The 26,912-nt window shown below is 35.5% G+C and overlaps 1 protein-coding gene across 1 annotated transcript in view; it reads right to left on the bottom strand.

Annotated features, from left to right (window-relative positions):
• Positions 1-3,592: 3,592 nt before the first annotated feature.
• The window catches only part of LOC129219373 (synaptotagmin-C-like), an 85,802-nt gene continuing 62,482 nt past the window's right edge, over positions 3,593-26,912 (bottom strand). Inside the window, exons 5-7 of the mRNA XM_054853748.1 lie at positions 25,965-26,336; positions 20,163-20,277; positions 3,593-5,545 (exon numbers count right to left, since the gene is read on the bottom strand). Coding sequence (XP_054709723.1) covers positions 5,211-5,545; positions 20,163-20,277; positions 25,965-26,336 — 822 coding nt within the window. The 3' untranslated portion in view covers positions 3,593-5,210. The remainder of the gene's footprint in view (positions 5,546-20,162; positions 20,278-25,964; positions 26,337-26,912) is intronic.

The following is a 26,912-nucleotide window of genomic DNA, read 5'->3' as shown; positions in this document are numbered from 1 at the left end:
CTAACGGCTCTTCTCTTGGGACCATAGACTCACAATTCAGTAAAATTTAAAAGTACGAATTTCAAATAATTACTTTTAAATTACATGTGTTAATATGGCCAAACTTGCAATTTCATAAACTGATCCGAGTAAAATATTCGAATAATTTTCAATTTCATTCTTCGCTTCATAAAATTTTGATACAGCAAAAAGTAATTTTGTTTGCACCAACTACAAATTTTATTTATTCACTTATTTTACCTTCAAACAAAAATTCTTTTTTGGGCATTTAATATGTTTTATGGTCATATTGGGTAGAAAAACATCCATAAAAAAATCTAGTTTGTTTCTCAGAAAGGAGAGAGAAGTTTCTCAATGATATCTTAAACTAATAAAAAACTATTAAATAAAAACAAAAAACCCGACTGTGTAAAAACTGAAAAGAAATATGTGTAAGCCCAGTAGTTTAGAATGTAATAAGTACTACTGAATAACTACACCATTGAAATTGTTTTATAACCGTACACAGATAAGACAAATCACAGATTCAAAAGCAGAATAGAAGGATCAACAGTCGGGGCCCATTCAAATTTTACGGGGTTCCTTGAATCAGAAAGGAATGTGCCCCAACTATTGATTCTTCTATTCTGCTTTTGAATCTGTGATTTGTCTTATCTGTGTACGGTTATAAAACAATTTCAACGGTGTAGTTATTCAGTAGTACTTATTACATTCTGAACTACTGGGCTTATACATTTTTCTTTTTAGTATTTTGGTTTTTACGCAGTCGGGTTTTTTTTGTTTTTATTTAATAATTTTTTATTTTACACTTTTTAGTTAATTTTCATTGATTTAGTTATTATGATTATAAGACGGTACATTTCACAACCTTGTCATTTCATTGAAAGAATTTGTATCGTGAGGTTTATTAAGTAACTTGCGGTGGTCTAAACTACTAATTATTAGTGCCTCTAGGCACCTAACCACGCCAATGAGACTGGGGTACGGCGAAAGTGACAATAAATGTTTGTTTTCAATTACTTTGCCGGTGGCAATCTGGTGGATGAAGGGAAAGGGGCTGAATTTCAACGTCACAACCCAGCTGAGTTGAAAGAAGAAACGGAAATTCATCATTTTTGAGCGGAGGACGCGACACAGCAAAAGACAGTCGGCAAAAGGAAACTGCAGTTTCATGAGGTTCTCGTGTTCTGAATTGACACGGATGCGGGAAAATTGCTGATTAATGGGAATATTTAAGGGGAAAAAACTAGGTTTCATAAAATTTTTCTCTTTTGAAAAATCTTTGTTAACGTGAGGTGCAACAACTGACAAAAACCAGACGGTGGTCTTTCAGGAAGGGGGGGTGGGGGGTCCAGACCCCACGGACAGCCTCCTCCCTTGGTTACGTCCTTGATGGCAGTTAATGTGGGGAAATGTCAAGTGCTACACTTTGGTCATGGAAATAAGCATGAGAGTTATTAATTACAGGGTTCAGTCATTAGTCAGACAGAAATCTTTTTGATCTGGGTATCTTAATAAAACAGGGTTTCAAATTAAGTCAACAGTGCAACATTGCAAGTAACAAAGCTAACAGAATGCTTGGATTTATCAATAGATCTATTTCAAACAAATCTAAGAAGGTTCTTCTGCTTTTATATAGGAGCTTGGTAAGACCTTATTTGGAGTATGCTGTTTAGTTTTGGTCTGCTTATCTGAAGAAAGATATTTTTGTATTGGAAAGGGTTCAAAGGATAACTAGATTAGTAAGGAGACTTTCAGATTTGGATTATGACACCAGACTTAATAGGCTTAACATGTATAGCGTGGAGCAAAGGAGAGTCAGAGGGTACATGATTCAGTTGTTTAAATTTATCGAAATGAAAGATGTTAACGGGTTAAATTTTTGCACGGAAAACAGGACGAGGGGTCATTGTTTTAAGCTATTCAAATCTCAGGATAACCTGGAAATCAGGAAAAATTACTTTAGTAGGGTCGTGGGCACTTGGAACAGCATGCCGGAAGAGGCGCTAATAAGCAAGGGGGTGGATAGCTTTAAGAGGGCCATTGATCTTCATTGGGGACTTATAAACTGACTAGGACCAGCCTAGTTGGTCCTAGAGCCTGTTGCTGGCCATCACATTTGTATTTTTCGAGTTGAATTTCCGTATTTCAGCACTTTTACTTCCGTTAGATTTTCTACAACAAAAGCATTTATTCATTCATGGGCATTTTGCAGCGTCCCTGCTATTTTAGTAGTATTTCTATTCACTTCACAGCTGACGTAGGACTTGCAACCCCGCTAAGGAGGTTGTGGCTCCCCATAGGGGACGAGAAAATCCTTATATGAATTCCTGTGAATCAAAGGACCTTTGTTTCAAATTTCCCATAGATCCGACGTGAACTGTGGATTTGTAAAAGGAAAACCCCTATGGGTTTTTGCCTCTGGAGGGAACAAACCTCGCCTCCCCCCATGTGAATTCCTGAACATCAAAGGACTGCTATCCCAAATTTGACAAAAATACTGAATATGTATACAGAACATACACCTGCATAGAAGTGGTGTCCTGTTGTTCTTCGAGGGTAAACAAACAGCCATGCCTAGATATTCTAATAGATCAAGTGCACTCTGCAATGCTGCATTTTATCCTGATGGCAACGGATACTTCATCCAGCAGGTGTCCCCTCTTCCATCTAATTTACAAAATCTAAAAAGCTGCATAGCCAATACATGGTATTTTCTAGATGTAAATGTACTCCATAGAAGCTTGTAGACTCGACGCCCAAACGAATCAGAGCAGTTATCCATGCAAAAGGTGGTTCAATAAAATAGTGTTCTTGGATTACTAATTCACTGTCCAGTGAGGGTAAATTATGCATAGTTATGTCCTATATAAACATCCAGTTATGTATACCTGGTGTTCCGTTTTAACTTGCAAGACCTTGATCTTCGCAACCGTTAGTCCTAGATGTATACTTCCAACTGCAAAAACATTCAAAATCAGATGCCGAGTTAAGATATTGAAAGTTTGAATTAAAACGAGTCTCAAAATACAAAATTTAACTTTTTATACAGGCACCAGGTCCCCTCACTTATGTTTAGGTAAATAATCTCCTTTGAAAAGTAATTCCAACACAAAAAGTTTGAAATTAGTACGACCAATATTCACCGAGATATGAAACGCGGCCTTTTGTCACTTACTTACACGACTTTTCACTCGCTATCAATAACACCTTTTTGGGGAAAATATAGCTGTTAACAAGTGTTTAAAATTATGTGTATGTGGTTCTTCAAATTGTTCGAGGTTTTGTAGTGTATTTTTGCGTATATATCACAGCATAACATTTGCATTTATTTTTGAATAGCAATGAAAAATATAAGTACCCTGTTTTTCTTACTATGACGCCCTGTCATTCTTCTGAAAGGGCGATAAGTTTGAATCTCATCTTCTGTATGGTCCCTTAAAACTTCGAAACGGAATATCTATTTGAGTTTTGGTAGTACAAATGTGAAGTTTTTTGTGTCAGTAATAGTTTTCAATGGAGATTTTTGCCTACATATTAGTTGGGAGACCTGGGGCCCGTATAAAAAGTTAAATTTTGTATTATTTGACTCATTTTTATCTTTACTTCAAGAAGTCCGAAGCAGCAGAAAAGTTAGCTATTTAAAAAATGGAGTGGCACAACAAAAAAATAATCCCGCATTGGGAGACCAAAAGCTGGAGTGAGGACATGTCTAAGCTTGCTTTCCCATCAGTTTTATTAAACATATAATACATACACATTTGTTTATATTTTGAGAGAACAGATGCAACTTCTGCTTTAGGAAGGGATCGATCATTACCCGAATATGAGCAAGTAGAAATGGGGGTGGCCGGGCGTTCTCCTCGGGAAAAATTTCGAAATTTTTGTTCTAAAAACGCACTTTAGTTTTTGGTGACGTTTTAGGTGAGGAAAAGTTCGGAGGTTTTATCTCACGAATTTTTTTCACATTGATGTAACGACTTAAAATCGTAATTGTAGATCGTGTTTCGCAATGACAGAAGTTCAGAAATCATTTTGAAATTTAAGCTCCAAATATGCAATTTTAGACTAGCTATGTTTGAGATATTTATAGAGGTCAAGGTGTTCGCGGGAGCTTTCCTCCGGAAATTTTACGAACTTGAAGACCTAAAAATCAAATTTGAGAAGCTTTGTAATGATTTTGGATGCGGAGAGGCCTTAGGGGGCTTGACATTTTGAAGATTTTCTTATTTTAAGCGGACTAGAAACAGAGGGGGGAGGAGGGAGAATGGAAGAAATAAAAGAGAGGAAGAACGTGATTAACTGACCAATAATTTGCAACTATTTGGAAACTTTATTTTAAAGATTTCTTTTAAATATACTTCAGATTTTTCCTCAGATTTTGTTTTCCCAAGACAGGATCTTTTCTCCTTTTGAGCAAAAAAAGAAATGGAAGACCTTCAACTCAGCGTTCTAGTGGGCTCAGGCCCATTGCCTCCCCCCCCCCCATACCTCTTGTTATGCCACTAAATCAGAGTGCATTATTCATGTTAGAAGCGGGTCTCCTACAAAATTAAACTTGATTGGTGAATTAAGCACGTTTTATTTACATAGAATCAGTTTCATGTCAGAAAATTTCAAATTTGTTTCGCTATGCCATTTAGTTATTATGTATCAGCCTATTCCCCGCCCCCCCCCCCCTTTTTTTTGAACTGATTCGTTAGATTGCTGTCAGTAAAAATGATGCAATGTTGATTTTTTTTCAAGTAAGTTTAATCAACTACCCTAATAACTTAATGAAAATTGAAACACTAGCATTTACTGTTTGAAACCCGATAAAATTGTTTTTAAAATAAAATATTTTACAGAATCTAAACTTGGGAGCTTATGAGAATGAAATCTCATTGGTCAATCGCAAAACCCTGGGGTGCAAATTTACTGCAGTTTTTGTTTTCTAACAATGCAACTTCGATAATGTAATGGGCTGTTTTTTAAAATGATGTATGATTTGAATGAGATAACGCCATATACATAGGTGAAGCAAAGCCTAACCCTTGCGCTTGGGATTCAATTTATGTGATAAGTATGTAATAAGCTTAAAATTTATTTACTCAGAGGAAATTCGCTTAGTACATTTTTGTCAATGAATCAAAAACTTGAATAGCTTAGAAAATAAAGTATCCCATGCCTCTTAGGAAAATGGATAAATAATAATGCCAGAGTATTCTTAATCAGCGCAATTCATGCCACTGTATTACTTGTCTTCTTGGAGAATTTCTCATTGCATTCCAGTGATTTAGTGTATTTTTTCTACTACATGATCCAATGACAACTTTGCCGACGCAGGACTCTTTCATAGTTTTCATTTGGGTTTCTTTGTCAGAATCCATTGCGGGAGAAATGGTGCGAACTGCCAACAATAAAACGACGTAGTCCAGCTTTGAAATGGGAACATCAAACATCAGCATTTCGTTGAATATAGGAAAAGACGAGGATGGACGACTAGATGTTTTTCTTCTTTCAAATACTTTTCCACCATATATCGCCATTGCTTGTACGTAGTAATCTGTAATACATATTTAAAATAAAATTTTAAAATGGATAATTTAAAGATGGTCATTCATGGATGATCAAGTTAAAAAAAAAAAAAACACGTGATTCATTAAGTACTTTGAACATATTTAGTCCAGAATTAAAAAATGTCAAGTATGAATTCCCTAATAGAATATTTGGGGCGTCATAGAGGATTTTGTAGTTTAAGTTATAAGAAGAGGAAAATATTATGCAATATTCAACTTCAGTGGTGCGGAAAGTGTCTACTGATATTCATAAGTGTAAAAAAAAAGTTACTTGGGTATACTCGTGCGTGTCAGACATTGATTTGATGCTCGAGAGTGTCTCTGATACTAAAGGTATGCTTACCTGTCGATTTACGTGGTGGGGTGTGGCCATCCGGAAGGCGAGAAAAAATAAATCTCGAGAGCGTCAGATATCCATAGGGGAGGGGGGTTAGGGGTTAAGTGACTCAAAAAATGCCACCATTCAAAAGACTGACATTTTGGAAGTAACGCAAGCTTGTAGCGAGTTTTTGTAAATGCAAAAAAAAAAAAAAAATCATATTGATTTACTCTCGTCAGGTTTTTATACAGAAGGTTCAACTTGATGCTCCAGTTGTAGTACTCTGAAATATGACGATTATTTTGAGGGGTAGTCATAATCGGAAAGCTACAAAATAAAAAAGATTTTTTTGGCAACTGTGTGACCCCCCCCCCCCCTCCCCTCTTTAGTTTGTGATTAACCCACCTTGTTTTAATCTGACACGCTTCAATAAATGATCAATTTTTTGTTATTAATCTTACGGGCTGTCCTAGACGCATGAACCAACGAAAAAGGCTTACATTTGGTGTAGGTACTCGACTGGCTGTAAAAGGAACCCCCCCCCCCCCATGTTTATCTGATATGTTCGAGTAAATCTCCAAAAACACATTTGACTCCTCTACTACAATTCTTTGAAGCCGATTTTTCATAGTTCGCCATGTCAAAATGGGCAGATTATATGTTTTTCATTATTCTTGCATTGTTTCCCTTCAAATAAATAAATTAAAAAAAAAAAATCAAAGGGACAAAAAGACTGCAGTTGATTTTCTTGTGCCGTTTTTATTCCAGTCCTTGTATTTTTCTGAAGGAATGAATACATGATGAACCATAACAAAATATATTTCAAGCTGTCGTACATTGTTTACTAAGCACACATTAATTCTGCGATTGTAAATATAAATAACAGATATAAACTAACTAGAAACTTTTGCCTTTCAAGCCTCAACACACACTGACATTTATATTCTTCAGAAGATATTACCTTGGTGATAAATTTTTCCTTCTTGGAAGTACACAAAGACAAAGTTCTAACATTGTTTTTTAAATAACTCCTAAAAAAAAATTTGAAAAATTGCAGATACTTGTTATGAGGCTACCAGAAACTATCCTCAATTCATAAAGATGAATATTTATGTGCGCAAAGATGTCTGAAAAGAGAAATTGTCAGGACATCTACATATTTTGGGTTGGAGAAAAAGGTCCTTGTAACCTCAAAACACATGCCAATCTTTCTTTTTTCACGAATTGCTTACTGTTCTCACTTGACCGGTTTGGGCGTCCGTCCTTTGATTTTATTTTTGCTTCGCCTCTCTCTGCAGTACCACCGTCAACCGGCTCCCCGATGCTGCTCCTACAGTGAGCTGCTGTTCGTTGGCCTCCATATTCCACACACACACACACTCCTGATTGCGAAAACGTAATTTGAATTTGAAATACACACCTGTTTGTGAAAATTGCAACACCATGAAGGAAGCATCATAGTTGAATGAAATTTAATACACAATTGAGTGGTAATGGTGCAAATAAATGATTACATTTTCAAACCAAACAAACAATAAAAAGAGATAGAAATTAGTATTTTGTGTGGCCACCACGCGCCGCAATAAGAGTTGCTGCATGACTCGGTATGGAGTGAAACAAAGTTTGAATATCTGCAGACGGAAGAGTATTCCATATTGTTTGTATGCGCAAACAAAGTTCGTCTGTCGAAGCAACAGGACGAGGATCACGAGCAAGACGCCGCCCAACGAAATCTCACACATGTTCAATCGCTGACATATCCGGGGAATATGCAGGCCAAGGAAGAAACTGTGCTTGCTGCGAATCAAGGTAGGATTTAACAGTCCTGGCGACATGTGGACGGGCACTATCCTGCTGGAAATCCTTGCAGGAAAGGAATAGCTTGGGGCTCTAAAACTTTGTTTATGTTACTCTCGTCCGTCCACTGCCTCCAAACACGAGTGATTGCGCTGCTGTTTCGCTGCACACGAGTGGAAACTGTATGATAAGACAATCCAACTTCACGAAGGCCGACGATTCTGCCCCGTTCAAACTCCAAAATTTGCTCAAATTTCGCTTTCTTTCGTCGAAGAGGCATAGTAAAGATTCAGTTAACGTTTACTGTAGCATATAACTACCGATAATCATTAACGCCTCGCTACAGCCGTCTATTTATATTCGGTTCGATCTGCCGTTCAGAGGGCGCTGCTCAGCATACGCATGCGCTACCGGTCTGTAATTCTAATCATTTGCATATCATGCCCTACTTTACATTTCCTGCAATTTTCAGCTCACTCGCTTAAGTCCTTCGTGATGTTGCAATTTTCACAAACAGGAGTGTATAAAGAATTCAAATCCTCTTTTTTTTCTTTTGAAGTTCGGGCATTTTTAACATTGTTAATACATTTTTACTCTTTGCACAAAAAAGATAATTCATTTTTTAATCTCCACTTCTCTAAAAAAATCGCTTAAATTTAGATGATGAACTAAAACTAGTACAACACTACGAGATGAAGTATGAATATCTTTCTACATAAAACACTAATATTTATATTGATAAATTCAAAGTACATCGACACTCATTCATAGGCGAATCTAAAACGCTTAATTGAAGTTTTTACTTGAAAATTTAATTCCTACTATCCTACTAATGTTGATATTTCCAATAGTTTAAAATAATTATAAACACGCATTTTAAAAATACATCCGTTTTTAAAAGCTCGTTAGAAAAGAAAAATATTTTTCAGTAAAAAATGCCAGCAGAAAAATCTGATGTCGTAAAAAAAGAATGCGTCTGAACATACCGCTACAATAATAAAAAAAAATTTAAAGAAAGAGAAGAACTTTCCACTCTGTAAAAAACATTTAAAAAATTTAAAAAATAGGACCAAAATATAAGTTAAAGCATAACCAAAAAAAAAGTATGCGCACCTAAATTCCAGTATGTTTTATAGGAAAAGTCTTTTATTTTTTAAATATTTTAAATTAAACTTAACAAGATAGCATATCAAACGGAAAACGGGCAGAGAATAAACGAAAAATGGGATCGGCCCACTTGTTGGTGTCATGATGATTCTCCATGCCCCTTCCCTCTTATTTTGTCTTGCACTTACTCTATAGTGTATTACAGTAAAATTTAAGCTATAATTATACCTTTCTAATAGTACTTCCCCTTTGTCAGGGACGTAACTAGAGGGGGGCAGACGGGGCTTGTGCCCCGGGCGCCAGATTTTAGGGGCGCTAAACTGACAAAGTAAATGCCCAAATTAGTTTTTGTAAAAAAAAAAAGAAAAAGAAAGAAATTATTAGAAGTCCAAAAGAGAAAAAAACTCAGTGCGAGCGCAGGTAAAAAGCTTGCATGGTTTAATGTGGATAAAGAGTGGTAAAGATAAACCGAAAGAGAGCGAGGAGGGCGCAGTAAAGAGCATGAAAGTATTTCTTAGAGTGACTAGTACTTGTTATATCTTATTTAAAGAACCTGCCTCTCGAAGAAGGAATATAGAAACAAAGCTATGGGAAGTACAAAACAGCGGAAATGCTCATATGTCATTTTTCTACAATTAAACGTCATAAAGCTGCCAACATGATGACTTCCTCTCATTTACAATGACGAGAGCTTGTCTACCCCACTGGTCTAAGGGAAAATCGTTACACTGTTCCATTGGTCTAGTTTAATTTACAATTTTTCTCATTCTTGGTGAAAAATCTCGCACTATAGTAATAGAGATTCGATTTAAAGTGCGAGAGACTACCCATTCTTCTTTAGAAAATACTACGGTATTTAGAGATAAATTCAGCTAAAATGAGAAATTTTAGACTTAGTTTCGACATATTTTTGCCACCCACACAATATTTTAAATATGCTTAAATCATCTACTTCAATTAATGTGTTAGAAATCAACTATTTTTTACGCCTCTCTTAATTTTGCTTTGATACTTTTGATGCATATTTATATTTACAGTAGAAACTCATTTATCTGGCTCCCGTTTATCCAGACCTCCGGCTTATCCGGATCAAATTTGTAGAGTTAAAAAATATATTCACTGAAAGGATAATTCTAAATTATTTGAAATAAGAACGAAACTATAAATGTGCCAAATTTTCGCTTATTTTGATTAAATACACAACTGCTATATATAAGTCGTGCAATAAATTATAGTCATCTTATAAACAACGTTACGTATTTGGAGTATCAGTCTGACACCACTGCAGCTGAACTATTAATGACCAAGTATTTGCGAGTAACAATTCTATGTAGTTTTGCTGAAAAGATTGTTTTTCGCGGCTAATAAAAGATAAGTCTTCTTATTCGAATTATGTAATTACTGCTTATTATCCGTACTATCCGGATTTATGTTTATTCAAATTGCCTTCGGTCCAAGTTAGTTCAGATAAATAAGGTTGTACTGTAAGTGGAAATAACTTGAAAAGAAACTCACTGAAAACATGTAATGTTAATATGTTTAAGATTTGTGTTTTTTAAAAAAGGTTAGTAGAAAGAGTTCTGATATCAAGCACATTTGGTATGTTTTTCTAAAAAATGTTTTTCAGATGTATACTAAATGCCACAGGTGGGGAACGTGCATCCTTTATAAAAAAAAAAAAGCTCTTTTAATAATTAATATTTAACTATACAGATTACGACAATTTAAAATGTGTTGAATATAAAATTTTCAAGATAATGTTTAAATAAGACAATCTGTTCGATTCGAGCTATTGAAGTTGTCGGATTAAAGTCTATGTACTAAGTATTAGCAATATTCAATTAATTTCACGTGAGAAACAAAAACAAATAGCCCACTAAATTTTTCATCGGAGTTGAAATTATTTCACACGTTATTCGGACATATTGTTGAATACTGTTATTTTTCTTACAAATTTCTTCATAGCAGTATAATATAAATACTTAAAAATAAATAATTGAAAACATTTCTGTTTTATTGTTTTCATTTGAAGAGGTAATTTTAAATTCGCATCTCGATACATTTAAAAAAAATAATAATAACGTCAAAAAAATTGTGAAAAGATGCCTGTGGCGGGCCTGCGTCTAAAAGACCTCAGAGCACCTACAGCCTTAAAATTTTGTACAAAATTCCTTTAGCCCCAAGGATTTTAACCTGGGGTTGTTTACTTGAAATTTCTAATTAGTTTTTTTTTTTGTAATTATTTTTTAAGCTAAAATTTCACATAAATTGCCTTTAAAGGGATGAAAGATTTCTCAAGATCCTCTCTCTTTTTCTGCATCAAATAAAGCTTGTGACAATTTTATCAATAAATTAGAACAGCAGGTATAAGGGTTTCTATTTAAGCAAAAGGACCTATGCTCAGTCCGGAGCTAAACAGCAAAATGTATTACTACAGACCGCACGAACTTAAAAGCAGTTTTTCAAACGTACAAAACAGCCGTTTGGCAATGCTCAGGAGCCCCTCAAGCACCAGCACCTATAGCTGTGCAAGCTGGTTCAAGTTAGTTTGGAACGAGGGAAAATGCTCTTCCAAGCGATTTTTTTTCTTCTTCAAATATCATCTCATTTATGCATATTTCTATCAAATTATTTTTATATTTTCGGGTAGGAGTGGGATTGTGTTCAAAAAATTAGCTCTTCACTTAAACTCTATTTTCTATGGGAAGGAAAGGAGAATTTTCACTTTGTTCGAAACGGAACTCGTAACGTGTTTTTCAATCTGATTCTTTCTGACAGACGATTTAAATCTTCACGAATCAAATAAGGTTGCGAAGCAATCTTCGGGGGTTGATATGCGTCAGCGAGCAGGGGACAGAGCCACCTGATAAAAAAAATAATGCAACAAGTTGTTAATTACTCCTTTGTGGAAATACAAAGAAGTTTTCCTTGAAAAACTTCGTATGTATAATAATAAATAAAATATTTAATTATTTTTACCCACTATCGAAATTTAAAAAAAAAAAGCAATCCAGTGATAAAACTGCATAAAAACTTATAACTACGTAAAAGTCGCATTTATAGGCTTATCAACACATGCGGCCTCCTTATCACTGCCTAATTTAAATTTATATTTTTAAAATAATATTTTTTTGATATTTATTTTTTATGGGGGGTGGGGGGCGCCGAAACGAGGTCTTGCCCCTGCTCGAAAAAGACCTAGTTACGTCCCTGCCCTTTGTTGATTGGTTTCCAGGGAAACGTTTGAATATAATAATCTTCCCGATATAAAACCATAAAACTGTTCCATCATGTCTATCTCCTGAAAATGCTGAAAAGTTTTTCTGTTGCACACTTTCACTTTTTTTGCTCATTTTCACGGAATTTTTTTTTTTTTTTTTTTTTTTTTTTGAGAACTCTACCATTATAAAAAATTAACAAAAACGAACGAGTACATAATAAAAAGTCGATTATTTCAAACAGAAAATATTTTAAAAGAAAGAAGAGAATAATAGTTCCGAGATTACATATTAAATCTGAGTTACTTTTGGCGTCCCCTTAACGCGCTCCGGACCTTCCGTTTCGTCTGCACTGATTTTTTTCACCCGAAACAGGCTTTCTTCGCTGGTTGCCGTGGCAGTAAACCACCTTGGACGGGACCGGTTTCGATCAGAAGAACCTTGATTTCTGACGGCCGTCAGAAGGGATCGACGGCCAATAAGTGAACACCCCCACCCCTTTCGCTGGCCTTGGTGGTTTCTGGATAATGGTGTGCATTAGGGTGTTTCATTTATTTATTTATTTTTTTTTTTTTTTTTTCTGAAATCTTAAGGGGCAGAGGATTAAAAAGGTGCTAAATGGTCCCAAACTAACATCTGTGAAATTTTATTATCTGTTTTGATAAATCTTTTTGCCTCTGGATTGAGTTTGAAGTTTAGGTTTCCTTACTCAAATAGGATACGTTCTATGTATGAATGTTCCATGCAATAATAATAAATGTTACTTCGTTCACAGAATTTGCACCTGATTTAAATTCACACCTGCTATTTTAGGTGTTAGAATTTGCTGAAATGTGTGAACCAGAGTCAAATTACCTGCGCATGCGCTAGATAATTAAGCTATTTTAATCTAACTTTGATCGGAATAAAGTGAGCCAAATGCACCTATGCCAGACCCTTTAAATTATGGATTGCACTTGCTCAGGTTGGAAATGCAAGTTGTTTGGTGATTCTTCTGATATCAACTGTAATAAGTTGCATACCTTCGAAGCTGTCATGAAGCATATGAGGGTCATTCTCCAGAAAGCGTAACTTTCGAACGCAACAATGTTTCAATTCCGAAACCTTTTGTTTTCGTCTTTTTTCATTCTTACATGAAAGTGTTACCTACTACAAGTAACTAGTGATGTGCCGGATCGTTAAAACAGTAGATCCGCGGATGCGGATACGGACCATTAGTGTCAAGATCCACCGGATACGGATACCGATCTCAATTTTTTTTAACACAAATTAACTACCCAAGTGTAAAATTTTCTACGGAAAGTATTCCCGTTAGGGTAATGGCACTGTTTCTTCAAAAAATGTCATCTACGGCGAAAATATAAACAAGACTCAATTATTTACTCTTTAAATCTCCGTTAAAATTGAGGTGGAATTGGAAGGAATGGGTCAGCGCTACATTAATGCTTAGATAGAATATGAAAAATTATTTCTAGACAGATTGGCAGATGTAGGATACAAGAGCAAGGGTGTAAAGCTGCTTCTGGACAGGCTAGAAATAATTTTTCGCATTTTATTTCAATGTAAATGCCCCTGACCCATTCCACCCAACTTACCCCGACCGAAGAAATAACAGAGCCGGGAACACCTTTATAACTAGTAAATAGATAATTTAGTCTTACTTTTTTTTGAAAGGATGCCGAGAAAAACCAAAATGAAGAATTACACAAACCCCAGGTCAATAACAAAAACCAATATTAAATTTAAAAAAAAAAAAAACTTTCCCCGGAGAGCCGACCTCATATTAAGATGAATTTCGGGGGTCAGAACACATTTCGTTAACAAATGTGAACCGACAGGAGATAGAAATTTTAAACCGTCGAGCTTTTTCTCTTGATCTTCCCACTATGAAATCGCTACCAATCACGCGTATAAAGGCTTAGAATAGCATTAAATTTTACTTAACAAGATTAAAGCTGCTACTGTATATAGCTTAGAAGTTCCAAATAAATATCAGACACAGAAAACTTCGTTCTTTCAATTAGGGCCAATATTTTTAACCTACGGATAAGTTTTTACTACCATAATTGTAAAAAACATTAAGTCGATTTTTAATTAATATCTCCGGTAGCTAAAGTTCTACAAAAACGAGGTTAAGCCAAGAACACTTTTGATCAAATCACCTTTGAACGAAAAAAATAACTATCAAAATGGGTTCATCTGTTTAGGAGCTACGATGTAACAAATAGACACACAGGTGCACACTTTTAAAACTTATTATCCCTTCCTTTTTGTGACGGGGGGTAAATTGGCTTCGAAAATTATAACTCATAATTTAGACAGGGAATAAAACCTAACTAAAACGGAATTTAAGAGTTTAATTCAAATATTTAAGAATTTTTAGAATAGAAAAGATCCGTTTAAGATCCGCCAAAAAAGTAACGGATACGGATACAGATCCTTATTTTCCATCGGATATCCGGAACATCACTACCAAGTAACCATAAACAATGGCCCAGCTAAGTTCCAATTATTTTACTCATAAATAAAAAAAATTTAAAAAATGCCTTTTTCACGAAAATAAAAAAAAAGAAAAAACTTTTAATATTTAAAATTTGAGACCAATTTAATATCAAAGTAGAAATTTTGTCAATTGTGCAAACATGAGCTATTTTAATAATTAGTGGGAATATAATATTAAGCTCTCTTAATTAAAGTGTAGCTTAATTAGTAATTTCAAATGCATGTTAAAAACTAGTATTTAGTAAATTTGAGGATATAGTGGCAATTTTTAATTTTGGTAGAATGCCTATTATTGATGTATTTCCCCTCCATCATTTATTTTCACCTCAGAAGTAATGACATTGATAAGGTATGTCGCGGAGGTGAGATTCACGGAAGTGAGGAATTTTCCATTAATATAGGCCTAATAGATACATTTTTCAGGGTTTTTTTTTTTTTTTTTTTTTTTTTTTGCTTCGTTGCTACAATCAGCACACGTTAAACATATGAAAATGAGTTCACTTTTTTTTTACATTAATTTACATCCCTGAAATTCAAGTTCACGTACGTGAGAGTTCACAATAACTACACTTAGTTTTTCAAACAAGATCTATCTTCCTGTTTTTCGACGAAAATCTCACAACTTCTTCATGGCTGAAAAATAAACAAGAGGGCTCCCTTGTATCATGGAAAATGAAATGTGATGTCATTACTGCCACGTGTTAATGAGAAATGGCGTTTTGTGTTTAAGTAACGGAGGCGAGAATTTATTATGTGAAATGATAACTTATCCTACAAAAACGAACTAAAACACAATATTAAACAATTAAATGCACTTAAACAATTAGTATTTGAGACATTTGAGAAAGGAATAATAAATAAGTACATATTTTTAATTAAACAAGTTATTAAGCGACATAAACAGTCAGACCAGGTGTGTTACCCACAGAGGTGATTATTCACATGTTGTGAACTAAAAATATATTAAAATAAAATAAAAATTATTATTAAAAATTGCTGGCGGTTTTATACAGATATATTTTTGATGAAATTAAAAAGCATTGTTAAATGAATTGTTCCTTAAAGTTTTTACTGTAAAAGGCTGAAAAACAGAAAAGTTACACTTTTTGAAGAATGGCTCTTTGAAGAATGGAACCATCAGAAGCTAATACATGATAATGATACTAAAAAAGAACTATCTTACAAGGAAATAAAAGAAATTGTTGTGAAGAAAAATTAAAGGAATTTGGTCAAACGTTTCCTGTCTACTGTGCAACATAAATGAGTAAGAGATGCTAAAAATCTACCTCTTGAAATGCAACAATATTTTGAAATCCTATCCGATAATACCTAAGAGTACAATTAGAAACATTTTACCAAGCTAGTAAACTGCTATTTGACATTTCATCTCGCAAAGGCAAAAATATTGACTACTTTTGTCCAAAAAATATGAGCGAGAGAAATTGTAGCTTCAGCCTCAAGAAAAAAGTGAAGACAATTTAGTATCATATAACTTCAGCGCATCTATTCTATTGTATACGAACAGTGAAGATGAATTCAAGGAACCTTTACAACTTCAAACGCTTATATCGATAAATTTACTACTACAAGTAATACGGTAGACTTTTAATTTGTCTTCACGAACATGTGATAAATACGAAGTATCAGACAGGGTTGGAGCAGTTATTACTTCAACAGTTCTTTACCACACCACTTCAGAAATTATTGAGAAAAATATACTTCGTCGGAAGAGTAAAATAGCACGAAAATCTGAACCTGGCAAGAGGCAAAGCTTGGCAAAATGTCTCATGCTTGATGGTGAACTCGTGGTAATCGAATTCTACGTTTGTGTTTCAGTGGAATCTCCTTCTGAAAATTAAATAATTCTTGCAATACGAGTATATGTCGTCAAAATTTATTATCCAATCTGGTTTGCTATCAAAAGCTACCTTTCACGTGAAGATGCTCGGAATTTGTTCAACCCCATCACTGCAACTACATACCTATCCACTGAGTTGATGGCCAAAATAGATCCCGTAACCCAAAGAAACTGTTTTCGCACATCCTATAAATTAATCGATTGTAATACTGACAGACTTAGAACAGCACATCCGTGAATTGACAACCCGTTGGATTTTAAAAGCTCGTAGTGTTTAGCAAAATAGACTCCGACTTTTTCAAATTTTTGTTGTTCAGTTTGATGCAGAATCTTACATTGATCTCATTGACTGGAAAAATGTGTCTGTTACTGAAATCGATCTCTGACGAAGTTATTCAGGCAGAAAAAAACTGTCTTTACTACGTATGCCATGACGAATACAGACAGTTGAAAAGGCAGAGGTGCACACCAGGGAGGTCCTCAGCGTTGGCTGCGCCACTGAAATTTTTGGGGGGTTGATTTGACAGGGGTTTTGATTTGTTTTGGCGGGGAGGAGTACTCCCCAGCATTTGAGGGGTATACGCCATCACCCTTAGAGAGGGGGACTGACAGAAGTTTCAACTGCATTGTGCAAAACATCTGAAAGAAAAGCCTTACCAAAGAACCAACTGGAGTCCCGGAAACTAATGCCAAAGCTTGATAGCAAGAAGGACTTTCAAGCTAGCATATAAAGAGGAATATTTTTGATTTTGTAAATTAATGCTTTTCATAAACGTTTTGAAAACAAATGATTAATGTTTGGACACCCTTAAGTTGTTTTTAATTGTAATTTTGTTTTTTTAATAAAACAGATTTTTTTCCTTAAATACGGGTTTTTCAAACTCAATCCGGAGGCAGAAAAGGATCTCCTAATCGAATGAAATTTCCTATATAATCTTAAAACATCATTTGGCACCTTTTTCTTGCCGTGCCCAATGAAAATCGGAAACTTTTTTTTTTACCATAGGACGGTGACCCACCCTAGTGTGCATGTCGGTATGCACGTAAATGGCATGAATAGACTGATTCACCTCAAAGCCCCGACTTAAATGTGTTAAAAACTTATGGAACATTCTTGGAGAGCAATGTATGCAAGGGGAAGGCAGTACGATTGTACTGCATATTTGAAGTAAGCTATTTTTTTTTCCGGATGCCAAAAAAAAAAAAAACACACACAAAATTATTTGTAAAAATGTACAAAAACCCTGTTGAAGGGGATTTGTAAAATAATCTTGAAAAAAGAGGCAAAGTTTTTGACAAAATTGTGACTTTTAGTTCTGTGGACTTCTTGAAACAGCTGTTTCTAAACCTTTTTGATTCCTTTAAAATTGTGATGCTGTGTATGTTATTTATTATTTGTATTTATTTCATTATATGAACTAAAAAAAACTTTATAAAGTACTTCGCACTTAAAAAAAAAGTTTTCCCAGCAATTATTATGTTTTTATTAGTTGACCTATCATTTCGAAGCGCACTGCAACTTTGCCCATCTTGAATTAGAATTTTCTGATTTTCGTACTACACATACAAAAAAGAAAAAAAAAGGGCATACAAATATTTTTCGTAACTCCTCAGTTTCATTTGAATCTGTTTCTGAACATTTTTTGAACCAAGGACCGGCAAGAGCGTTTGAAGAAAAAAAAATCGTGGTCCGGTGATTCCCCCCCCCCTTTCTCTCTTCTTCTTCTTTAATTTTTCATAAGAAGTAAACAAACCCTGCAGTTGAGGACTGTCAAAAAAGAGACTTCGTTTACGAACTGCTGGTGAGGATTTTCCCCCCCTTTTTTCTTCCTGGAAAAAGAAAAGACCTTTCAACTACCCTAAAACATTTCTGAAAAAAAAAAAAATTACAAACGGTTGAGCTTTTTTTTTTCCTTTCATTTTCTTACAAAATAATAATATTAAATGAATTAATAAATATACACTGCAAGACATTGAAAACGCAACACCTAGAAGGAGTGTTCAGAAATTTATGCAAATTTTAGAGTAGACGTACATCACTGAGTTATTTAAATGATGTGAAATGCGTAGCTCTCCGACACACATGAATAAGATATAAGGGAAGGAACTTGCAGAATGGGCAATATTCGTGTCGTTTTTTCTGACTGGAGAATTATGGAAGAAATTTTGTTTTTGTCCTGGAGGATACGTGTAACACGAGAGAATGCCTGGCCGCCGTCAACGAAGGCACTTCCAGCAGATAGACGATTTTACGAGGGGTATGGTGATCGAACTGAGAATGAGAGGTTGGTCCGTACGTCAAATCGCAGCTGATACCCACATGGATGCGAGCACGGTGCATCGGTTGTGCCCGAAGATGGTTGAAACAACGAAATGTGGCAAGATTGAGGGGTACAGGGGTAGCCATAGTGACGTCAGAACGCGCGGATCGACGCATCCACCGACAAGCTATAGCAGACCCACAAGTCACTTGTTCCTCGATTCTGCAACGGGTGCACCCCTGCCCTGAATGTTCCCGTGTCAACCAGAACCATTTCCCGTCGTTTGGTCGCACGTGGTCTGCAAACACGGCGTCCACTAAGAAGACTGCCATTGACCCCACAACATAGACAGCAACGTTTAGTATGGTGCCGGGCTAGAGCGACGTGGATGACAGAATGGTCTGAAATGAATCCCGCTTCTGTTCATCCAGTGATAGTCGCCGCATACGTATGTGGCGTCAACGTGGAGACAGATCTAATCCGGCAGTAACTGTGGAGCGTCCTACCGCGCGACAACGTGGCATAATGGTTTGGGGGCGCAATTGCGTACAATTCCATATCACCTCTAGTTCGTATTCAGGGTACTATGACGGCCCAACGATACTTGGATAATGTGCTGCGGCCGGTGGCAATCCTTTATCTTCAAGGGCTACCTAATGCAATTTTTCAGCAGGATAACGTCCGACCACACAGTGCTCACATCTGCCTACATGCTCTCCAAGGTACACAGATGCTTACCTGGCCACCATACTCTCCTGACCTGTCACCAATCGCACATGTGTGGGATGTGATTAGACGCCGTTTGCAGACTCTGATGTCCCTACCTCGTTCTGAAGACGAACTGTGGCAAATGGTTGAAAGGGAATGGAGAGCCATCCCTCTGGACACCATCCGCACCCTTATTGACTCTATACCTAGACGTGTTTCTTCGTGTATCGTTGTCCGCGGTGGTCCTACATCCTACTGAGCTGACGCCGTTCTCACTCTGTATTCTGCCTATCATTTTGAAATTAAGATCATTTATTATTCCTTGCTGTCTCTGTCTTTCTTCCAAATTTCATCGCTTTCTGACCACTCCTTCTTGGTGTTGCATTTTCAATGTCGAGCAGTGTATTAATTAAACTCTATTTGGTGTTAAAAAAGTTACAAAAATATTTAAATAATAAGAATAAGATACAGTTGTGAGTAACACAATTATTATGAGTAACATAAGTAACAAACATTGCTGAAAAATCATAAAGCTTATCCCAAATATGTTTACTATCGCGTTTTATTTTATAGTTTTTATTTATTTTTATTTATTTATTTTTTTTTATTTTTTATTTTTTTTTAACGTAGACGAACAAACATTTCTGTGGACCGGTCAAATTTTCCTGCGGACCGATGCCGGTTCGCCGAATCCCTGATTGAGAATTGCTGACTTGAATCATCGATATTTTTTAAAAAACAAGTTTTACTATTAGCATCCAAAAGCTGCTAAATAAAATAGTAGAATAATAATTTAAAAAAAAAGCTGATAAATATTGAAATAAAGAAACTTGCCTGCTTCATCACTTTTTTCGTTTATTCGTTTTAAATTATTAGCCTTTAGTACTGCAACTGTCATACGTTCAGCTGTTGGCAGGTAACAGAGACCCAAGAGTATTTGTCCATTGTTCTGGAGGGAAAATAATAATAAGTAAAAAGAATCAAATCGTACTATATTTGCAAATATGATTGGACTTTACTAGCTATCCTTAAATTTACAACAAAGAAATATATCTAAAACTCTGGATAGGAACTATTCTTACGCCCAAGATAACATCTGAATACCTGAAATGGTTAACTGGTTTCTGTGCTAAAAGGGAAAAAAGTAGGAATCGAAAAACCATATTAAAATTCAGCTTTTAAGAGTCATTTTTATTAACCTGGACAACGTCTACGGGAGCCGGATAGTTGACATCTTCAATTTCCCTGACTATTTTATGACAGCTGTCATAAAATAGTGAAGATTCTTTCCTCTCAAATGTAACTTGTTGATGGCTCTTGAGTAGAGGTCAAAATTCAAGGTCGTGAATATATATGGTACTAAATACACTATTTGGCATGGAAAATGCAACAGGAAGAAGACATGGTTAGAAATTTATAAAAATTTCAGGGTAGACGCACGTTACTGATTTATGTAAATGATGTGATATGCGCAGCTCTCCAAAGTACATGAAGTAAGACATAAAAGAAGGAACTTGTAGGACGAGCAGTATTCGTACCGTTATTTCTGCCAGACGAATCATTAAAGAAATTTAGTTTTTGTTTCGGAGGATACGTGTAATAAGAGAGAATTCTAGGCTGCCGTCAACTTCCAGCAGACAAACGATTTTACGAGGGGTATGGTGATCGGGCTAAGAAGGCCAGGTTGGTCCTTACGTCAAATCGCAGTTGATACCAATATGGATTGCTTCACGGTGCATTGGCTGTGGCAAAGATGGTTGGAGCAAGGAAATGTAAGTTTGCGGGGTGCAGGTGGGTGAAGACAGGGTGACGTCGGCACGCGTGAATCGACGCATCCACCGACAAGCGGTGGCTGTCCCGCAAGCTACTTGTACGTCCATTCTGATGCATGAGCTGCTCGGATGTTCCTATAAAGACCAGAAGCATTTAACGTAGATTGGTTGCAAGTAACTTGCACTCAAAGCGTCCAATAAGAAGACTGCTTTCGACCCCACAGCATAGACGTCAAAGCTTAGAATGTTGCAGTGCTAGAACGACTTGAATGGCGGAACGTGGTGTTCTCAGATGAGTCACGTTTCTGTTTTTCCAGTGTTAGTTGCATACGAGTGTAGCGTCGACGTGGAGACAGTGCTAATCCGGCAGCAACTGTGGAGCGCCCAACCTCTCGACAACGTCATGGTTTGAGCGCTGTTGCGCATGATACCACGTCATCTCTATTTCGTATTCAGGGGGGCACTATGACGGCCGAACGATACGTGCAAAATGTGCTGCGGCCGGTGACATTCTCTCACATTCAAGTGGGTGCCCACTGCAATTTTTCAGCCGGATAACACCAACCACAGTGCTTGTCTCCCAACATGCTCTACAAGGTGTACAGAGAGGCCGTGGTGGCCTGATCGGTAAGGCATTGGACTTGGGGCAGGTGGGTCTCGGGTTCGATCCTCGCTGGTCGAAGATCCACCGTCGTCATTAATGGTCACTGGGCGACGTTAAATATGCTCGTGATCTCAATGTCCTCCAAGTGAAACGATACCTCTGGGGGTGCCAGCCCAGAAAGTTATTCGGGTCCTGGCCTGGTTCTAAATTCTCGAACTGTCCATAGATGGCACCACCATCTATTGTGTTGTCTTCTGAAGGCAAGGCACCTGGCACGCAGTCCTTCATAGTTTGAGGGTCAGAGGTCCCTTTGATTGTTGATAAGGTGTACAGATGCTTACGCAGCCACCGTATTCTCCGGATTCGTCACCAATCGAACGCATGGGGGTGGTGATTCAACGTCGTTTGCAAACTCCGTCCCTGCCTCGTTCAGAGGGCGAACTTTGGCCAATGGTTGGCAGAGAATGGAGAGCCATCCCTCAGTAGTGCAGTAGAAATAGGCCAAAAAAACACCTTGGGGTCAAACAAATTGCAACAAAATACAATAAAGAAACTTAATCTTCATTATACATTTAAAAATTCGTAAAAATAGTTCCATCAGTGAAGCATTTCAGAGTTAGAAAAATATTTCACTTTTTTCTAACGTTTTGAAAGAATAAAAATCAACAGTTTCCTACAAATGTGATTCAGTAATAAAATTGAAATACGTATGTATTCAACACTGCTCTCTGTTTCACTATTAACATCTTTGCAGTTAGGTTATAAGTTTGTTTGAAATGTTTCTTAAGCAACTTTAGTTCTTGGGTAACTTAAGAAAATTTTGAACACTTTAAAATCAATTTTATCCGTACCGTACGGATAAGCTTTTCCCCTTGCGGTTTTATCTCCTAAAATGCATTAGTAATTTTTTTAAAAAAAAGTTCATATGCGAAAATTAGTCTATTTTTTCTGTCATTATCATTGCGTGCAAATGAATAGTTTAAACTTTTTTAAAAAAATCTGTAAAATGACGTTTCAAAGTCCATTTAAAACACAGTGAAACCTCCCTTAGTGGACACTCCCAAATAACGGACACCTCTAATTAACGGACATTTTTGCAAGTCCCAGTCCCTCAATATAGGCCATTCCATGTAATTCACTCTGAATAACGGACACTCCGAATAACGGACAGTTATTTCACAAAAAATTTCCCTTGCGATCGTAGCACTTCCGGTTTTTTTTCTCTTTTCACAGAATATCTTAGTAACTGCTTGCCTTACGAAGCTTTTCATCCTCTACCAACTGATATTCCCCCCCCCCCTCCCCGTCATTTCCTTATCACTGTTTCTTGGAATTAAAAGGGTGGTAATGGGCAGAGGCAGCGATTGGGGCTTAAAAGTTGGGGGCAGAAAACAAAAGAACTAAAAGGCATGGTACTTTTTGCGGGCAGCAAAAAATTTAAAAGAAAATAAAAGTCATAATTTTGTCACGGCTAGTTTTGAGAGTATTGAAGCAGATAAGTAAAACTGATGTCAGTTAACAATTAACGTACGTTTTTCTTAAGATTTTAATGAATTTTGTACACAATAACTATTTAAAAGCAAAAATAAAAAAGAGGAAACTCGGCGCTTTTTCTAACTGGGGCTCTCAGGAGATGCAATTGAGCAGACCGGCGCTGGTAGTAGTCGGCTTTATGGCGCCGTGGTTTCGTTGGGCTGTTTAATTTTTAGATATGAAAAAGATTTTCCCATATTCAAGGTCATATTGCCAACTGTCAATCATGCAATAATGATACTCGAGATAAAATAAATAAATTAACCATAAAAAGTGTGTGTGGGGGGGAGGGGGTTGCTCCGCCGAATCGCCGCCGTTGGTAATGCAAAAAAGAGATGTCAAACTGTTTTAACTACTTTAATTGATTAAATGCTTTTTAAGACAAGTGTGTGCTGTCAGTTTACCTTTATTAAGAAAAAACAGATCGTAACTTGACGTAAATGTAGTAAACCTTTCGCAATTGTTTCGATTGTGTTCTACAAAGGAAACAACAGCCCATTTTGAAAAAGGTAAATTAAGTAGTTCCTCGTAATAGCGGACACCTCCCAATAACGGACAAAACTTCTGGTCCCTTGACTGTCCGCTATTCGGAGGTTTCACTGTAGCTATGTTTAGTTTGAAATGCTAGAGAACGTTAAAAGTTTCAAAGCATTCTGTTGAAAAAAAATAAGTAGGGTAGACCGATCAGTGAGTGAACACCACCCAGTGAATGAACAGCGCGTCATTTTTTAAAAAAAAAGTAAGCTTCCAAAAATTTTTTTCTGAATAAATTCACTACAAAAGCGTTCTTTATTGATATTCTAAGCTATCTGACACCTGATTGGTTACTTTGGATACGTATTTTTTTCCTGGAAAAAATTTGAAATTTTTACTGCCGTGAATCGTTTTCTCTCTTTCAAAATAATAAGGCTGGTTTCGTGCTAGCAAATATTTTGATACATATTATTTTTATCGATAAATTTTATTTTTTAACTCTACGAAAGAAAAATTAAGTATACATATTTAGGCTATGGATTTAAATTGTTTCAGTCAATGCAGAATGCGTAGATTTTCAGGTAGAGGGGTGTTCAGGGTCACTGGGTACGAAAAATTGCAAAAACCTAGTGAATGAACAATGGCAAAATTTCTTTTGATTTAAAAAGAAATTTGAAGTTTCTCTGAGATATTTTGATTTTCGTACTTTTTTGCAATGCAGATAGTTTTATATGCTTATTTTTTTATGTATTTCATTATATACTTTATAATTTCTTTATTTTTGTCTTTGCAAACAATGCACTTTTTACTGAGTTTTATCTTTTATCTACCTATATCTCGATCTGTATATTAACCTACCTACCTATATCTATCTTTCTCTATCTTTATCTCTCTTGATAGATATACAGGTAGATAGAGAGATAGAGAATTGGAAATATATATATACAAAGAGAGAGAGAATAGATAGGTAGATATGTATGTGTGTTTAATGTTTTCATATAGATAGATAGATAAATAGATAGAGGAAGATATAGAGATAGATATATAAAAAATAAGAGGTAAATAGATATATAGGTAGATACATATAGAGATAGAATAGGTAAGTACATAGATAGATAGATATATAAATAGATAGATAGATGTATAGATAGATAAGTAGATATATAGATAGAAAAATAGATAGAAAGGTATATTGATAGATGGATAGAGATATAAAAAGATAGATATAGATAGTTATATAAATAGATAGATAGATAAATAGATATAGTTACATAGATAGATCTCAAAGAAATTTAGTTTCCTTTTGAATCAAAATTTATCATGTTCATTCACTGGACCAATTTGTGTTCATTCACTTGTTCGAGGTGTTCATTCACTGGGTCGTTGTGCCATTTTTTCTTTAAACACCTAAAAAAGTCGTAAGCGGTACCATTTAAGTTCCCGCGATTTTTTAGAGATATTTACATAGATCAATTAAAATGTTTTAACTATCACGATCTATATAGTATAGAATTTAAAATTACTAGGATTTTTAAAAAATGAAATTGTGCTTAACTGTTCATTCACTGGTCGGTCTACCATAAACCATAATTTATCAATTCTCTTGAAATTAATTTCTTTCAGATATTATTTAAAAAACTAAAGTGAAACTCATAAAACGTTTTTATTGGTTATCTTTAAGTAAAAATTAAAAGGGTAAAATCACGAGTATATTAAATTGCAAATATAACCACGAAAGTTTTGTAGCATCTTAAAAACAATAGTTCAAAAAAGGAAAAACTGGAGCAATTGCAATACCCGTGGGGTTTAGTAATTTCGTAGTAAACTGAGTGAACTTTGCGTGTAAACTGATTGGTAACTTGACTACTTTTATTGATTTATTTGAATTAAAAAAAAGAGAGTGCAATATATTTAGGATCTTTGAATTGACCAAAAAAAAAAAAAAAATACAGAAAAGAATTATCTATTTGAACAATAAGTATCTTACTAATTCATAATGCAAAGAATTGAAACTGCTGTTTGTGTTTCGAGTCACATCTTAAGCCACATTTAAACCTGAGCATGTTTAGCATATCGTCGTCTGACTGAGTACTACAACTAGGTAGCTTAAAATTTGAAAAATGTAGAATGTTTCACTTTTGTTGAAAATTGTTTCGAAAGAAGATATTGCCACTTATAATTAAATAAAATTAAAAATGGAAGTTTAATAAATACTCAAGTAGATACGTAGCTTTATAGTCTAACTTTACTTACTGTTTTGGAATCTTCCAATTTCAAACTCAGGTCAAGTTCTTTCGAAGGTTCTTGTAGTAAAAACGATGCCACGTCTTTCAAATTAAAATACACAACTCCTAAAATTGAATCATTAGCCAATTTATCGCGATCCCAAGCTTCAATTTTTAATGTGCATTTCTTGATTTCATTCTGTTCTAAAGGGAAGAAAAAGGATTCATTGTATACTGGATGCTGACTTTTTTTAACGACTGTGGAATGAAATTCATGAAGAGGTATGGGTCCAGATTTCCTTCGTTTCTTCCTGTTCAGACTTTTCATGTCGTAGAGGCCAATTATAAAATATGGATTACTTCTTCCACCATAAGAACGAAACGGGAGATCAGTAGCTTCCTGCAATAAAACATTTACTATAACATTGATGACATTGTAAGCTTATAAAAATATAGTTTCCGAGATTTATTTATTCACTTGTAAGTTTTTATTGTGTTTTATAGTGCAGCTCTGGTTAGTTGAGCTGTGACCTTGACTATGTTTACCTGTTATAGGGGAGTTGAGTAAAAAACAGACGTGTTATTGGTTCGGATTTTAGTTGGAATATTTTCAAAAACTACTAAGAAAGTTTCTGAACTTAATTTAGCACCAATTACCCCTACCTATTTTCCGAAACAGAGGTAAACACTGTCAGAGACGGAGCTCAACTTCTCAGAGCCTCACAATAATCATTCATTATGTTTCATTCTTTTAATTCTATAAAATAGAGCTTTTTATTGGGTGAATAGAGTTTATTAGGTGAAATTTAAAAATAAAAAAAAATCAAAGGGAGAGAATGAGATAATTGCTTTTTAAATATTATTTTTTTAGCCCATTTTCGTGTAAAATAGTATTAAAGAAGACTTAATCCTGTATGGCACCAGGTTGCATGCAGGCAACAAACACAAAAATGTTTTTTTACACAGTAAGCTTTGA

This window comes from Uloborus diversus, chromosome 3, assembly GCF_026930045.1.
Source record: "Uloborus diversus isolate 005 chromosome 3, Udiv.v.3.1, whole genome shotgun sequence".
NCBI lineage: Eukaryota > Metazoa > Arthropoda > Arachnida > Araneae > Uloboridae > Uloborus > Uloborus diversus.
The sequence above is the reverse complement of the archived record's forward strand: the minus strand, read 5'-3'. Positions and strand labels throughout refer to the sequence as shown.